This window comes from Corvus cornix, chromosome 1 (assembly GCF_000738735.6).
Source record: "Corvus cornix cornix isolate S_Up_H32 chromosome 1, ASM73873v5, whole genome shotgun sequence".
NCBI classification, from domain to species: domain Eukaryota; kingdom Metazoa; phylum Chordata; class Aves; order Passeriformes; family Corvidae; genus Corvus; species Corvus cornix.
Window position 1 is genome coordinate 44,416,949 of NC_046332.1, and position 16,850 is coordinate 44,433,798.

At 35.0% G+C, this 16,850-nt stretch overlaps 1 protein-coding gene across 10 annotated transcripts in view; it reads right to left on the reverse strand.

The window, feature by feature from the left end:
- PSPC1 (paraspeckle component 1) overlaps positions 1–16,850 on the reverse strand; it is a 60,253-nt gene that overhangs the window by 40,304 nt on the left and 3,099 nt on the right. For 9 of the 10 annotated variants that reach the window (XR_005603622.1, XR_005603621.1, XR_005603619.1 and 6 more), the window contains exons 3-6: positions 14,723–14,818; positions 13,513–13,709; positions 9,366–9,450; positions 8,353–8,461 (exon numbers count right to left, since the gene is read on the reverse strand). Coding sequence is in view for 5 of the 10 variants with exons in the window: in XM_039564779.1 (XP_039420713.1) it covers positions 8,353–8,461; positions 9,366–9,450; positions 13,513–13,709; positions 14,723–14,818 (487 nt within the window). In the remaining 5 variants the exon portion in view is untranslated. Of the gene's footprint in view, positions 1–845; positions 7,743–8,352; positions 8,462–9,365; positions 9,451–13,512; positions 13,710–14,722; positions 14,819–16,850 lie in introns of those variants that run through there. The other variant, XM_039564790.1, reaches the window with a different exon arrangement.

Below are 16,850 nucleotides of genomic sequence, written 5' to 3' on the forward strand. Positions count from 1 at the left end.
AGTTCTGACTGATGAAAATAATATATTCTACCAGGCAATTCTAGCGTTTGCATCAAAAATTTAAGAAACTGGTCATCAGAATAAATCCAAACAGATTAAAAAACATTGCTTTCTAGCTAAATACCCTAACCCAAGTCCACACACTCTTAAGCTACAGTGTCTGGTTTCATCAAAAATATCCAACAAAAACTAGTATTTTATTTATGTACAATAGACCCAAAGGTCAGAATTATGTTAGGGACACAATGGGGACCACCCAAACAATAGGGACAAACACGAATAGCTGGTTCTCACCTAAACTCAGAAGTTCCCCTGTAGTTAAAAAGAAATGTTTAATAATTCAGACATGCTGGGAGAAACAAACATGAAGACTCTGTAAGTAAATAACATTTAAAATGTATTATAAAAACCAGAAGCATGTAAGAAGATAAACAAAGCCTGAAGAACCTAATTTCAACATCATACTGTCTTTTTTGGATCTTTCATGTAACTGCATTTGGAACAGAAAACTACCAGCTCTCCTGTCACAAGCAGATAACCCAAACTGCATTTGGGACCTGTAGTAAGAGCAGTGTGCTTCATGTCACGTATAGAACAAAACTAATACAAACGCTCTTTCAGCCCACACAATTCTAAGCCTAAACTAATGAGCCAGAAGCCACTGTAGGAAATCGTAATGGTGACAAATATTTAAGTAGGGCCCGTTGTGATAGGACATGGGGTAATGGTTTTAAACTAATAGTGGATAGACCCCCCACTAGATCCAAGGCAGAAATTTTTTACAGTGAGGGCAATGAAATACTGGAACAGGTTGCCCAGACAGGTGGTGGATCCCCCATCCCTGGAAACATTAAGGAGTGGATTGGATGGGGCTCTGAGCAACCTTAAGTAGCTTAAGATGCCCCTGCTCATTGCAGGAGGCAATGAACTAAATGGCCTTTAATGGTCCCTTCCAAACCAAACCATGCTATGATTTTAAGATTATGTTCAGGCAGAAACATCTTTGAATGGCAAACCTTAGCCATATTTAATTGACTCTTCAAGCTTTAGTTTCTATTGAACTCCCCATCATTACAGTTACAAACCAGCTCTACCGAAACTCGTCATCTTACCAGAACCCACTATTTATTAAAAGTGCTAATTAATTGGAAAGTAATACCCAACCTCTGCACAATTAAAGTGTACTTGAAGGAAGACAGAAGTATCAGATTTAAACTCCATTTTCCTCATGGAAGATTTAATAACCCAAAACAAGCACTACCTCCAATAACAAGAGAAAAACTACTTTGACAAGGAGGCTTGTGAAATATTCATGAGAAAAGTCATAAATATTTTAATTTTAAAAATAACAGCCTGGTATCAGTAGACAGGCAACAGCACTAAGTTAATTTCTATTTGCTTCTATTTTTATCGGTTTACTGCACTATCACTATTAAAATTTTCTGCTCTGTGAGAGCAACTGAAGCAAAATGTTAGAGGCTAAGCAAAAGGTCACATTAAGAAAAAAAACAACTTGGAAGGCACTAGCTTGAGAGAGAAACCAGGTCGTTAAACAGGCTTCCCTCACACTATGCTACAAACCCATTAACAGGTTTCCTCACATCCAAAAATAGTATTTCTACAGAAGTTTCATTTATTGCTTCTTGGGCATTTTATTCTTTCTTTAAACACAGATCCCTTGAGCAAAGACGAACTTTTCTAAGCAGAGGAACTTATTTTGGTTACAAGTCTCAGGGCCACCAAGCAAGATCATAGGATTTAGAGAGGTAGATGAGTCTGAAATCGGTACCAAGCAGACAACTGAAACTGAAAGTTAGTTTCTTCTTAGTCTGGGTAAATACGTGTACAAACTCCAAGTCAAACTTAACTCCAGTAGCTGAGGAAGAAAAAATGAAAATTATTAAGGCAAACATTAATTTTAGCTTCTTCAAACATATACGGCATTTATCAAACACATCAAAGAATTTTTCTAAGTTATTTATAAAAGCCTTATTCTTACTTGTCAGAATATGAAAAACTGAAGAACTCTATTCAAGTAACTTAAGTTGAATAAGTAGATTTTATTTAAATTGTGAGCAGCAACAATTTTCAAAAATTATATTAAAATACAGAATATAGACTTATTAAATCTGCTCTTGATTAGATTTTTTCATTTTTATCTGTAAAATCCATGAAACAGCAAAAGTTAAGTACGCAAATGGAGTATTCTATAAACAAGCACAGATGCATTGGAGGTCCCTCTATCAATAATTGAACAAAAATGGCATCTGCTACAGCTGAGGCCTCATGAAACACCAAGACTGACAAAGACTAATGTCATTTTGCCATTCCATAAGCAGCATCTGGAAAGTGTTATTTTAGTTTCTTCATCATCAATCTTACTGAGAGAAAGTAAGGTTATAAACAAAACCAGATATTCTAAAGAATATTAACAGAAAATTCTGTATCAATTACTGTAGAAAAGAACAAATTTGGGAAAGCTTAAAAGCAGTACCACAGCACCTAAATTCATACTGGAGGTTTATGCACATTTGACAGCACATTAAAGTATAAAAATTAATTGTGAATAGTCTCTTGTTCTATTAGCAAGTTCACATAAAGTACATATTAGTATTTTCCAAAGCACTTTGTGCAAACATTAGAAGATGACTGCAACAGAGCAAAAGATTAGTCTCCTAAACATAACACGAAAATATCACATTGCCTAAATACTCACAGTTCACACATACAGAAACATAAAGTTACAAATGAAACATAATATTGTAACAATTATTTGCTCCGTTACTGAAAAATTACTTTAAGTAGCATCCTTGACATACGTAAAAACATGACCTACAAAACCAATTATGAACCATCCTAAAATGATCATGAAATACTTACAACCAAAAGACCTTATTCCACAAATACCTTCATTTAATGTATATAGCACATAATATGTTACAAAAAGATACCTGAAGTTCTGGATTGATTTTCATGTAAAATGCTTTTTCATACTAAAAGCAGATATGACAGTTAAATAGTTTTTTCTACCTGACAGACAATGTAATTAAAGACTGAAAATAATTTATTTAGTTTCTGAAAATAATATAAATTGAGTATTTTAAGGCTTGTTAAGGAAGTTTTATTCTTGCCCAAAGCAACAACTTTAGTATCTGAAACACCAAGGAACAGAAGAAATGCATGAATCTGTCTACTGATGCATATCACTCCTGAAAAAATAAAAATAGTTTAGTGCTACTGCCAAAACTAGGACTGCCCACAAAAACACAAACTGCATATTTATAAACTACTTGCTCAAAGACCTATCCTATGTTGATTTACGCATAGGAAGAAACTTGATTGCTTAAGTAAAACCACTGCCAAGAAAAGCAGGAGTATTTTGTCAGGGTGGTGTCTTTTCGTTCTACATTTAATGATTTGTCTTTTTCCAAGCTAGTTTTACCTTAAAAAGCCTTTCAGGCATCACACAGGAGCTATGTATGCTGGACTACAGTAAGGATGCAATTCATCTCACCCAATCACGCTCTATAAAAGAGCTTCTATAAAGGAGTAAGAAATTGAGATTTTATTCATACAAACTCAAAAAACTTCACCACCATTAGCTTCATTATGTATATGAGGCTGTCAGGATAAAATAACCAACATTTATTGTTAGAAAACATATCAAATTTGAAAAGATTCTTAGAAAAGTTTTATTAATTTTTTTATTGGGCATCTGCCTTAGTTTAGTTTTGAGTAAGGTAGGAAACAATTCACCATTCAGTGAAAATTCCAACTGCTTACATTACTGGAGCTTTTGGGCACAATGCTATGAGAAGATGGGATGAAAATACAGTTCTATTCACTTAAAGAGGCAAGAAGTGCAGAAATTTACTCCTGAATTAGTGAAGTTCAAAGAAATCTAACTGATAATCTTGTTTCAAACACATCTAATGCTTAACTTGCAAGTGAATATAGAAGTGAGGGATAAGACATGCCTCAATAGGGCTCCAAACAGTAAGAAATGGAAAACTGCATTTGTAAACTGCTCCAAAGGACCAAATTCTTAGAACAAAAATGATGTTGGGATGGCGTTCCTAAAGCTATAAACTTCATTGCTGTTTTGCAATGTGCTTTTTTACTTTCTTGCTCTCATCTGTCTTACAGCGTTTGATCCAAGTCCACTACAGCCACTGCTGTTGGAGCACCTCCACTGCTTTAGCAGCTGACACTTTATGCTGATAATTACTCAACATACTTGAGAACAGTGCCTCTGCAAGAAAAACTAAAGGAAAGCAAAACAACATCTAGAAATAATTCCTGAAAAGACTATGAGATTAAAAAGAAAAGTATTTAATATACAAAGTCTTACATGAAAAAACAGCAAGCATTCAGAAGTTGAAACTGATGAATTCTCAAGGAACAGTCCCTTACACATTCAAAAAGGGGTTTTCCTTGGAGGGAGGTGGGCAAGGACATCCAGAAGTCTCAATTCCCTCTTTAAACCATCAGTTAGAAGAGCTGTAAATTTTAGGCTGGTATTGCAGCTATTGTTTCACTAAGTACAATACCCACCCAACACTATTTCACAGTGTTACTACAGAATTAAATCCGTGCACACCAAAACTAGGACTACGACTCCTATATATTTTGGTCTCTGTTTTAGACACATGGAAACTACTTTAGTATACCAAATCCAAGCCACTAAGTTGGTGACGTGAATAAAAGCATGTCTTGGAACTGGAATTGTTTTGTAAAACAGCTCTGATTGAGATTCAACAATGTAAATCTAAGCAAGCCATCCATAACTGGATAATAACCATTGCATGTTCAAATAATTAATGTATTACTGGCACTCAGAAGTATTTTCTTTTTAAAAAATATTTGTGCTGTTGAAAAATAAATCACCATCAGCAAGTTCCTCTTTCAGCCAGAAGAATGTATGCAAAATAAAAATTAGCAAAATACTACTGGAAAACAAGTTTCCCAATTAAGCCACTGTGAAATCAGAATGCATATAAATTATTGAGCTACAACAGCACATTTCAACTAACTGACTTTTAGAAAGGAAGGGAAAAACCCTATCCAGTATGAAAGTACTATATATATATAATTTATCTAGTAGAGATCACACAACTAGATTAATAAGTTGTTTAGGCATCACCAGGCTGCCCATTAGATTAACAATCAATGCAATCAAATTTGTAATGTACATCATCAGCAGCAACAAGAATGCTTCAGGAAAAGAAATCTTCTCACTGAAAATATTTTTATCATCTGTAACAAAATCAAATAACTGGTAGCTGCACTAAACTTGACTACAAGATGTTTTTCTAAAGTAGCTATATTTTTAAAAAATCCAAGTTTAGTTAGTTAGGGAAAAGAGATAGAAAGAAACTTTCAATGGGAAAGCCTAATCCTGCAGCCTTATATAAGAGGGTCCAATTCTGGTTGCCATCACACTTACCATTTATCTTCCTGTTTTAGACTGACCAGTAAAAAGTGATAGGATATAATTGAAAGAAGCTTACTTTTCAAAGCTTTTAAGAAACAAAAACAAGGATTAGAAACAATTATTATTGCCCTACTAAATAAAATGTTGTCAGAAGACTTCAATATGTTGTCAGTATTATGCCAAAAAAGCTTATCAAGACCCGAATGGTAAAAAACTATCCAACAGTATCAAAAAATTCAATTCTCACCAAGAGTCAACTTTTAACCTCTGAAAATAGACAATAACTTTCTCAGTACATGTATAGTGGTAATCTGAGAGTAGAAGTAAGTGCAAGATGGAATCTGTTCATGGCAAATAAGTATTAGTAAGAACAAATAAAAACAAATTAGTTGTATAAGAAATTCTAAGTGGAAATCAGATTTGATGTGTCATTTTGCAATCTCCAGAAAAGGTTTACAGTTTTTGTCTGCTGCAAAATGCAAAGGCTTTTTCAATTCCCATTCACACTACATAACTGCAGTTATCTAAAAACATGTAATAACAAGCATCTATAAAATGATAGGCATGCTTAGTCGGACAGCTGCCCTGATGAGAAACTGTTGCTAAAGAAAGTAAACACATCACTTGCAATTTTGTTTCAATTTTCCTCTTTTAAAGTTTAAAGAGCATTAGAAGTAAAACCTAAGGCAAGACATAACTAGAATACTAAATACTAGTCTAGAGAATACTTTTTTCATGTATTATTGTATATGCCACTTTAATTTCATATGATGTTTAAACAACACCACCTGTACTCTATATTCTTTTATATATAACTTAAAACGCTTTTGGTAGAGCTGTTACTGCAAAACTGCATCTATATATTCTTGGAGTGTATTAATTAGGTCCAGATGAACACACAATTTCAATAATGCATGAGAGTGCAAAAGCAGTCTTCCACCTTTTCCCTTTCCCCTCCAAAAAATTTGATGTATAGAAATCATAAAAGTTATGCATAGTGATTGAAGTGCTTTCCATTTGAACCACTCCTCTTCCTTTTTTATTCTACATTTTTGCCAAGTCCAGCACACCGACTTTAACAGTTTCTATTCATATACAGTTTGGAATTTAAAAATGTAGATAAGCAACAAGGATGGACAAACTGTGGCAAGCAATTTAAGCACAGAGACTAAATACTATTATCTCAAGACACCTGTAAGAAGGAAACCAGTAAAGGCTATGGTGGCCAACATTATCTAGTTTTCCCCATTCCAAGTTGCAGAACATAGGCCACAGTGTCCTAACAGCAGTAAATCTGAGGGAGCTACTGCCATCCCAGGGCTGTGGGTTGGCTCCCCAGCTTCCTATTACTGCACCTCTCTGCAGCAAGAAGTGTGAATCTCACAGATGAGCTAGGAAATTTTGACAAGTAGCTTACAGGGTCAGAAAGTCAGGCAACACCAAAAGATGCTACATTAAGATATTGAAACGAAATTTCACATTTGGCACTACAGAAGTCACTATCAGTAAGCACTATTTCTAAATTACATCAGATGACTGTTACATACTATTTACCCAAGTATGCTTAATAGTATTTGGAACACACTACAGGACAGTATGAGTTCTGAATACTTGGTCTTCATCAGCCTGAAGAAAAGATGTGCTGAAAGCAGTTTTCTTTTAGAATGAGAACACAGGGAAATAAATTACCATCTGCTTTTGAAAGCAAGTCCCTCAAAACACAGTGAGCAGAAACAAGTGGTACCTGTTAGTAAAATCAAAGGAACTATTTTGCTTCCTCCCCATCTTTACTAAAAACACTAAGGGGCAGAGGAGGGGGGAAATGTCCTGCTGAGAACAGGAAAACATTTATTTTCTAACATCTCTTAGGATGCCTCAAAACATACATAATAAATTCTTTGCAACCCTACAGAAAATTTTATGGTATAGAATATAGAACAGGTTTTTCTTTCACAGGAAGTAGCTGAGAAACCAGCAGGTCATTTCTGATTGATGTATGGAGTTGCACCTGTGAAGGGGAGCAAAATCCCCTCCTGCAGACTACAGTTGTTTTAATAATGTAAAAGAGCATTGTGTGAATTGCTTATTCATTGTTTCCTCACTAGGAATAACTGTAACAGTAAAAGGTATCCTACTCATGAGAAGGTAAAAGCATTTGTAACATGGTTTGCATTCATTTAACTGATCTCGTCGGTAGAAAAAAAAGTCATACCCTTTGACCAACATAATTTAGAAGCTGACTCCTCTGATAGCACCATTTTGTCAGTCCTGCAGGATGAGTCTTCAGAGGCAGAGCATACCTAAATTACTAATATAAATAATTTACAGATTGTAGCAGGAGGACAAATTTTCCCCCACCTTCATAATCTTTCAGTCTCCTTTAATAATGATTTGGATGTTCTCCACATCTAGTTTTACACAGGGTCAAAAAGGGAGAGTGATTTTAGGCTCCATATGAAATTAACACTGCCCTTTTTGTTCTGAAGTATATTAATCTTAGTAAGTGAAGTATAAACCAAAACCAGTAATTCAAACAAGCTTAACAGCCTGAACTGGTTTAAAATTTACACCTTCAGGCAGAGTAGCACACTTCCTGATGGAAACATCAGGATGGTGATTCCCATCACCTCCCACTTAGAAAAATTATTTTACTGTAACATTTCAATTCCCAAGTAAAAAGAATTAGTATCTGAACATCTTCACTTAACGGAAGTGTTACATCACCAGCTTGTAGGAAAAATAACAGTGATGTCATCATACAAGAGAGTAACTACACTACTGAATACGTAGCAATTCACTCAGGAGAACGATGAAATACTGAAGAGAAAACAGCCAACAAGAAGATGGCAGTTCAATAACTAGTATAAAAATAATATAATAAAATTCTTTTGCATCTTTCACCATAGAATTGTACTTACATTGTCCATGAAATTTGGCTTAAATCCTCCCTCCTGCTGTCGTCGTAATTCCTCCTGTTCCCTCTGGCGTAGCATCTCTTCTTCACGACGTCTGTGCTCTTCTTCATGTCTAGGATATTTTTCAAAATTATGTCAGCTTAGTCTCTTGACCTGTTCAGGCTTGCACTCAGTCTCAAGAGGTAAGATCAAGTACACGAACAGAGTTGGTCGTTAATTATTTTTTACATAGTGTAAGGCACTAATCTACTCAACTTCAGGAGTTTGAGTACTTTCGAAGTTTCATGGGGGTTTTTTAAACTGGAATACAAGTAATTTCAATACCAATACATTCTATACCTTCTCTTCCAGCTATATATTGGTAAACAGGTTAAAATATTCCAGTTTTTAAAAAGCCACTATGGATTAAAACATTTCAATACTGCCAAAAGACACATTTTTAATTCTGACATGTGTTTGTGCTCTTTTTTTCTTATTTATTGTGATATTTAACACAGAAAGTATAAATCAATACGATGACACTATGTCTATTTTCTTAAACTTTAGAAGAGGCATTAAAACAATTATTTGCATAAATTAGATCTCAAAAGAAAAATTGTTTGCAACATACTAGAATATCAAGTGAAAATACCTTTCAAAATCCCTTGTCAGACCTTAAGATTGCAATGCTATGACTCTATAATGCAGATCACTGCCCATAAAATTTAGAAGCATGTTCCTATCTACTACAGCTATGCTTCGGTCACGTTAAAATAAATATGAAACAAAAGAAATAGGCTAAGACATTTCTATGCTATTTATAAATCTAAGAAATTTACAACAAAACTAGCAGTGCTGAAATAAGTTATAGAAATCAGGCAGCACTTGAAACCACTCTTTTATATTAGCATTATATTAACATTATCAGAAACATCACACATTATGCTTTTGAAAAGCAAGTTTAGCCAACACATCTAAATTCACGCGGGCCTACAGTGGTTGCATGCCACACCTCCACGCAGTAGAAGACGAAATACCTCAATTGTATCTGCTTGCGTTTTTGAAGTTCTTGATTTCGAAGTTCTTCCAAACGCCTCAATTCTTCCTGACGACGCATGAGATCTAACAGGATTAAAAGTGTATTTAAATATAAAAGCTGTCAATCAATAACGTGGCAACACAAGACTTGTTATTACTGTCAGATTACAGTTCTAACATTCCATTTTTCAAACAAAATTTTCAATGCATTTAACTCATCTCTTTCCATAAAGCTAAGTCTAGTACTTGAAAGAAACACTGGATCCATGGCTTACAAACACAGAAAAGGTACAAAATGGGCAAAGCCTCCAGAGCAGATTACAGAAACAGAAATCTTAAATTCTCAAAGAAAAGGAAAAAAGCTCTCTCGATCCATTAAATCACATCCTGGTTTTACATCTAGGACAGGGCATCAATTTTCTCACAATGCTGTATACTGCTAAAATCACACTACTAAGAAAACCATCGCAATATTTATGGACTTTCATACTCTCCACTACCTATTGCGGACCACTACGTGGCACACAACAGAAAAAGAGAAGTGGTATGAACTTCAGGTGCATGAAGTCTGAACCTCCATGGACATCTATCAGGACTCTGCTTACTGCAACTTACCAATGACTGGGCTTTTAACCCCACAAAAAAGGCCCAGCCATAGCCTCTTAAGAAGCACTTTAAATGATCTTAAAAAGCAGGGCATAACTCATAGTAATTACTTTTGCTGACCAGTCACATTATTGATTTCTGCCTGGAAATTTATGCTTTCTTCAATGAATATTAATTTTATCATTTGTTAGAAAGCAGTTCTTTATTTTTTAACTTCATAGGATATTGGCCGCATATTATTTATAGAAACCACAAGTAACATTTTACCATACCGCCCATTACATGCCTTTTATGCTTTAGTTCAACTATTCTGCAGATTTTCTCTACACATTTCTTCACTATATTAATTAAAATACCTTTTTAATTATGCAAATCACTTTCCTCAAACTTGCATCAGCATAAATTATTACAACTTAAAATTTTACTTTAATATCCAAAAACTACAACGGCCAGTACATTTTGCCAAAATATCATGTATTTGTTTTCTTTTTGAACAAAGAAGATTATCAGATTTTTACTCTCACAACATCTCTGTTGACATTAGAAGTCCTTTCTCAATCACATTTTACAGGACTGCTTTTCTATTCTCTTCTGCAAAATTAACACATTTCACACTTCAATGGAATATGACTACACTGAAGAATCACTCAAATCACAAAGTCTGAGGGCTGCTTCTTTCCAGCTATGCTTGCCACAGAAGCCCTGGCCACTGGTATCCTGATCGTTGGGCAGTGTCATGAGCACACTTCTTTTTGCTTTTAAACAGCTTTTAGGTTATTTCAAGAGTACAAATGTACTTTCCTTTTAAAATAAACCTTTGGGTTGCTTCAGAGTATTACTGAGATCAAAAACTAACCCATTCTGTATGCAACACTGTCCACTGTGGGAAAAGATGTTTCCTTTTCAGTTCTTTGTTCTTTCAAATTTATGCAGCATTCCCTATTTCTTGTGCACACAGGCACAAAATTTCCTACTTTCTCTCTACCACTAATTACTACAAATTTATCATTTCCTGTCCTTTGTTCTTAAGGCATAGCACTCTACTTTCCTCAGTGTTCTTTTAATTTTTCTCCATAGCATAGTTGTGATTACTGCCTTTCCTGAAACTGGTAGTATTTTTAAAGTTCAACATAGCAAATTATGATTCAGTATCATTTGACAACTGCAAAATCTTGACAGAAAGCCTTAGTAGGCCGTGTGAAAATACAGATATAGAAGTTCAAACTCTGCCAAACAAGAGCCATTCATATTAAAAGACCTGCAGTGATGGTATTCTTGACTGACAGGCCATTTCTCTGAACAGAAAAAATCTGCACTAAAGCAGCTGTGGGAAAAAAAGAAAACAGAGAGCATTATTATTAGCCTCTGCACTTCCTTGTGCTTATACTTTTACCTTCAACCTTCTACATAGGAGAGAGCAGAAGGTGAAGGTTTTCTCACCTCAGAAGTTAATCCTACAAACTGGAATATCAATTCCACAAAGACTTGTAAGCAGTTTTAGCTGCTGATTTTTTAGGTTCTAAAGATGAAAAATAAATGCCAAATTTCCATATAATTGATAAAAAAATTAAGCTTCTGGTGAAATTCAGTCACGTTTTCCAGCATTTACATAATCTATTTAACCATCATTATGAGAGAGTATTTACAAATGTTTGATGCATACCACCAGTACATAGATCAGAAATACCATGCAATTTACTTACACATGGAAACACGTATTCTGCTTTACAAATTACTTCTGACTCAGTCTGTCAAAATATGACACTTAAAAGTGAAAAATTACACATATCAAAGAATTAAATCTACCTTCAGAATTAATACCACACAACAAGAACCTGAGTACTCAAACCAACATGTTCTAGAGTTCAAGTCCTACTAGCTCTTGTAAAGCAGTTTCAACACAACCTTCACCTGCAAGAGTATATGGACCAGTAAGCTCATCCTTCCTGCCTTCTTTCTAACTCCTACACAATTAAAACATGATATTTTATTTCCTAATGACTGCTTCAATACATCTAAGTTTGACTTTGTGCACCAGGGATACAAAACCAATAATTCTAGGTTCTGATGCCTTAGAATCTTCATTACATCTTTCTACAGAATCCTGTGATGCAATCTCATTAATATAATCAATATTCTTGGCATGGCATGAACTTAGACCCACACTGCTCAGAGCAACAAAAGGCAGCTAATCTTTGAAAATACATACAAATGAAAAAAACCACCGTATTTTCATACATACTGAAGAATTGAGAAGACTAAAACAGAACGAATACTTGCTTATCTCTAGAGCTTGGAAAATTAAATGTCGGCAGGTGACTAAGAAGAAACGTAACTATCTTAACAAAATTCTAAGTTATCTGCTACCAAAGAGGTACTCTGTTAACCAAACTGTTAGGGGGAAAAAAACTCCTCCTACACTAAAAAAAACCCACATTTCCCCACTGGAATAGCAGCACCAAATGTTTTAGTGGCTCTTTAATGGAAGGAATAATTCTCTCTTTTTTCATATAAAACTGGCATTTAACAAATATTCAAAAAGAAGAATACATTTTCCTTCATGTTCTCCTTAAAAGAAACCCTAATATCCAAAAACATACCTAAGATTTTTCCCATGTTTTACCATCAAGAGCTTTTCTATCTCAATTGAGACACCACAGTCACCTAGTCTCAGTTTAACATGTAATTAAGACATGAATTTAAGAAAAAGTAATCTCTAATCTTGCCCTCAACTACAGGCAACAGGTGAATAAATTTGAAGGAAATTAGAGAGCATGATTTCTGGAACTGGATCATTAGCACTGTTAAATATTAATAATTAGAAAGTCAACAGGAGAGTTATCCAACCTGTATCTTAAGCACTGTATCTTAACCATCATTACAAATCTCAGTCACGCATACACACAAAACTATAATGTGTCTAACTGCCAAGGGAGGGCAGTACTGTGTATTCACAGCAGTATTCTTGCATCATATTAACATGCACATTCCTCACCTGTAACATACACCTCTTAAGCTTACAAGGAAATGTAATGTGTCAACATTTTTTCTTGGAAAATAAATCAAGAAACAGTTGTCATTTCAGGTGCTGCAACAACTATCTAGCATTTCAGAACAGTTTTCTATGTTATTACACTCTAAGACTTTATGCTTTTTATATTATTACATAGTTATGTTTTCACATTATTATCTTCTGCATAAGACTTGATACTCTGTACAAGACCTTATAAAAACAGCTCTACACTGGAAGCACATGTGCCTATTCAAGAAAAACAGGCTAAGTAAACTTTTTCCTAAAGACAAATTTAGGAAGTGAAGAAAACAGACTGAGACAATCACCTCTTTTTTAGTTTCTTAAATAATTTCTGCAAATCATCAAGGAATATGTGCACAGAAAAGTATTCCTTCCTTTTTCTCAGTTACATACATTTAATTAAATAGTGGCCAGCAAATTGCCCAAGTAAACAGCTCAATACGCTACACAAAAAAAAAAAATCTGTGACAAAACAAATTTTATACTAGTAGATTATCTGGTTTTACCTTGCCTCATCAGCATTAGCTGATGCTCGTGTCTAGCTGCTTCCATTTCTGCCTCTAGCTTCTCTTTGGCTTCTCTAATGTTCCTGTCAACCTGTTCACGCTGCTGCTTTTCCATCTCATCAAGAGCCTTCCACCGTGAAGCATACTCAAACTCAAATGTTCCAGGCTGAGCAAAGCGTGGAGGCTGTTCTCTTTCCCTAATAAAAATTTTGCGGTAAAAATGTACAAAAGGACACATTTAGATCAACAGCTGTAGCAGCCAGAGAATGTATAAACAATCACTTCAAGTGTAGATCTGACTTTTTATCAACCTGTCAGATGACTACGTTCTTAACCAGACAAAGCTTAAATCAGACATTAAGACAAGTAAAAAGACTATTTTCCAAAAATTGTCCAAAAAAAGATTCTATTTAATTTTAAGATAAAAATTTGTATTGACATCAGTACAAAATACTAAGCTGCAACACTAGATTATCTGTGTTCAGCCTTCTAAAGCAAGTAGTCAATTCATAAAACCAGTTATTTAAATAAATATCAAAGCTTACTAGACAGCACAGAATATCAGCCAGAACCTGTAAACACTAAAATGAGCCTGCATTTCCCATTCTAACACTAATATTGTACCTAACAGTGACAAATTTTTAAGAAGTGGTCTTCTACAGTCTTACCAGAATAAACACTTTAGATTCAAGCAAAATGAATGACGAATTATAATATTAAAATTAGTATTTTCAGATTAGGGGACTTGTATCTCATGATCGAGATTCACTTTCTCATGTCATGCTCAAAGTTTTACCTGAACTGTGGAAGCTGCAAAGATTTACAGGCCAGGGAGGCTGTGAACAGTTAAGGGGCTATTCAGAGAACATAAAGATCTGTGGGTATTCAAAATCTCTGCAGGATTAGACCACACCCCTAATCCATAAAAGACTATAGTTTGCTGGCAACAAGCTCCCACTGACTGCAGTGTAGGCCAAGAATCTCTCTACTACAGTAAATGCACAGAATGTTAAACCAACAAGCCAAGTCTGAATTTTACTGTGATTAGGAAATTTGAGAAAGTCCTGTTTAATCCTTTGACACAAAACAGCACAACATACAAAGCACTACTTCCTGCTACACAAACTCAAAAGTAAAAATCAGTGTCTATTTACAAAGGTAACTAAGTACATAAAACACGTTTTATAAAATAAAGCTAACCAAAACTTACTTGTGGTACTGTTGTGTTTTTTGCATTAGTTTCTCTGGGAGTCCATCCTCATCATCAAATTGCTCCATTGGTTCTACAACAACTGGTCGAGGTGTTCTGGAAAACATTTTCAATTTAATAACTGAATCATTAATGAAGCAATTACAACTTATTTTAGCATTATAAAGAAACACTCCAGAAAGCTAACATGCAATTCCTGTGCCTTGTCTTAAATCACAGAATTCCAATGAATCCCGATTTTAAGACTTACCTTCGAAAAATAATTGTTTCTATGCCCAAATCCAGCTATTCCGCCTAGAAACTACAACTTACTTGATACAGTTCTGTTTGTTTTTTTTAAATACCAAAACCATCTACCAATAATTACAAAATATTGAGGAAGGAACTACCTTTTTGTTTTCATCAGTGAGGCACCAGAGGCCATGACTGTACTGGGAAAGCAACAAATCCAAAACAGAACAGGACAACCTATTCATATTTCTACTGACTTTAACAACTTAGTTTTGCAAGTTAATCTACAACTGAAAACAGCTTGATAATTTGGTATTAATATTACAGTGATAATTAGAAAAACATTTCTGCTTAAGTTATTTAAAACCCATTCTTTGAACAACCATAGGCTCACAAATCAGAATCCTAATTTATCTCTGAAAACAGTTTCCTTGAAATGTAGTAAGCAGAGGCAAGCATGAGCCGGTACTGCCAAAGAGAGCAGTGTAACAACTCTGAATTGTGTAAAAAGCTCTCTGCATCAGTCTTGGGAGCAGAGCTTACAAAACGCAGAGCACTAGAGACACGATTTTCAAAACACCAGCACTCATTTATTATATTCCATGCCTTTATTTCACTTTGCAGATGTTCCCCTACTGCCCCAGTCGCCCTCTGAAAAAAAAAAAAAAACCAAAAAAAACCAAAACACACAAACAAAAAACAAAAACACAAACAAAAAACCCCACCAAAACCAAACCAAACAAACAAATGACCCCCCAATATATTTTACTCTGGGCATCAAGTTTAGATTAAAAAGATGAAGTCTGGAATCACAGGGCACAACACAGCAGCTATTTTTTCTGATGCTATCTGCATGGCAATTGCTGACAGTTCTGCTATTTAAATACAACTGAACTGTGGTGCTAACAAGCTATGATGTAAAACAACAATGTCAAAACGCTAATGTTTTGAATGTCTAGTTTTGATACATTTATACAGGAATTGATTCTGATCAGGCAAAGAGTTTTCAGTTAAAAATGGTAAAACTTTAGACTCTGAAGGAAAATATGAAAGTAGATGGCAGCAGATTTATGCAACTTTGCATTAGGGAACATGTCACCTAAGCAAGAAAATCATCAAGTGCTTTTTATTCACTCAGGCCATTGTTAGATGGTCATTTCAATTCAACTGATCTATCCAGCTCGTAAAACAAGAAAAACCTTCCCTCATATCCCAGCTTCTTTTTCCCTGCCACATCTCTCATGCCAAGAATAGCACCCATGTAACACTGAACTACATTACTTCCCTTGTTTGGCTCACACTTCCACTCAATTACTAATGCCAAGAAAGCCAGGGAATAAGAACAAATGGCTGGCACCTCCTGATAACAGAAAAGATGTATTGAAATTAAATTTACTATGTAGCCACCAAATCAGTTCAGTAGCACACAAGATTTAAGAAATTATCACAAGAAATTTGAATCCCAGACACCTTGTTCACCTGCCATCTGCTCCTGTCAGCATTTTCTCCTGACTTATTCTCTGGTGGACCTGACATTAGAAAGCACCTTCCTGTGCTTAAACAGACTGCAATGGACCCCCATACGAATTAATGCTTTTCTGTTGTTTTAGCAAGCACAAGTGGCTTATGGAAGTATCATGAAGTTCTCAAGCAGATAGAAGAACAGCACAGTCAGGGCAGGAAAAGAACTCCAAGTTACCCCATTCAATGGCAGCGAGCTTCCATGCTGTGGAACCACAGCCTTATTTTCCCAGTGAGAATCAGAAAAATAAAAATAACCATAAATATGTATCATTTCATGCAGCTTTTAAGAAAGCATTTGAAAATGTCACTTGTAACTGTGTTACAGTACAGCAGTTAACAACCCTCTTTGGCAAGTAGAGAAATATGAGATGCA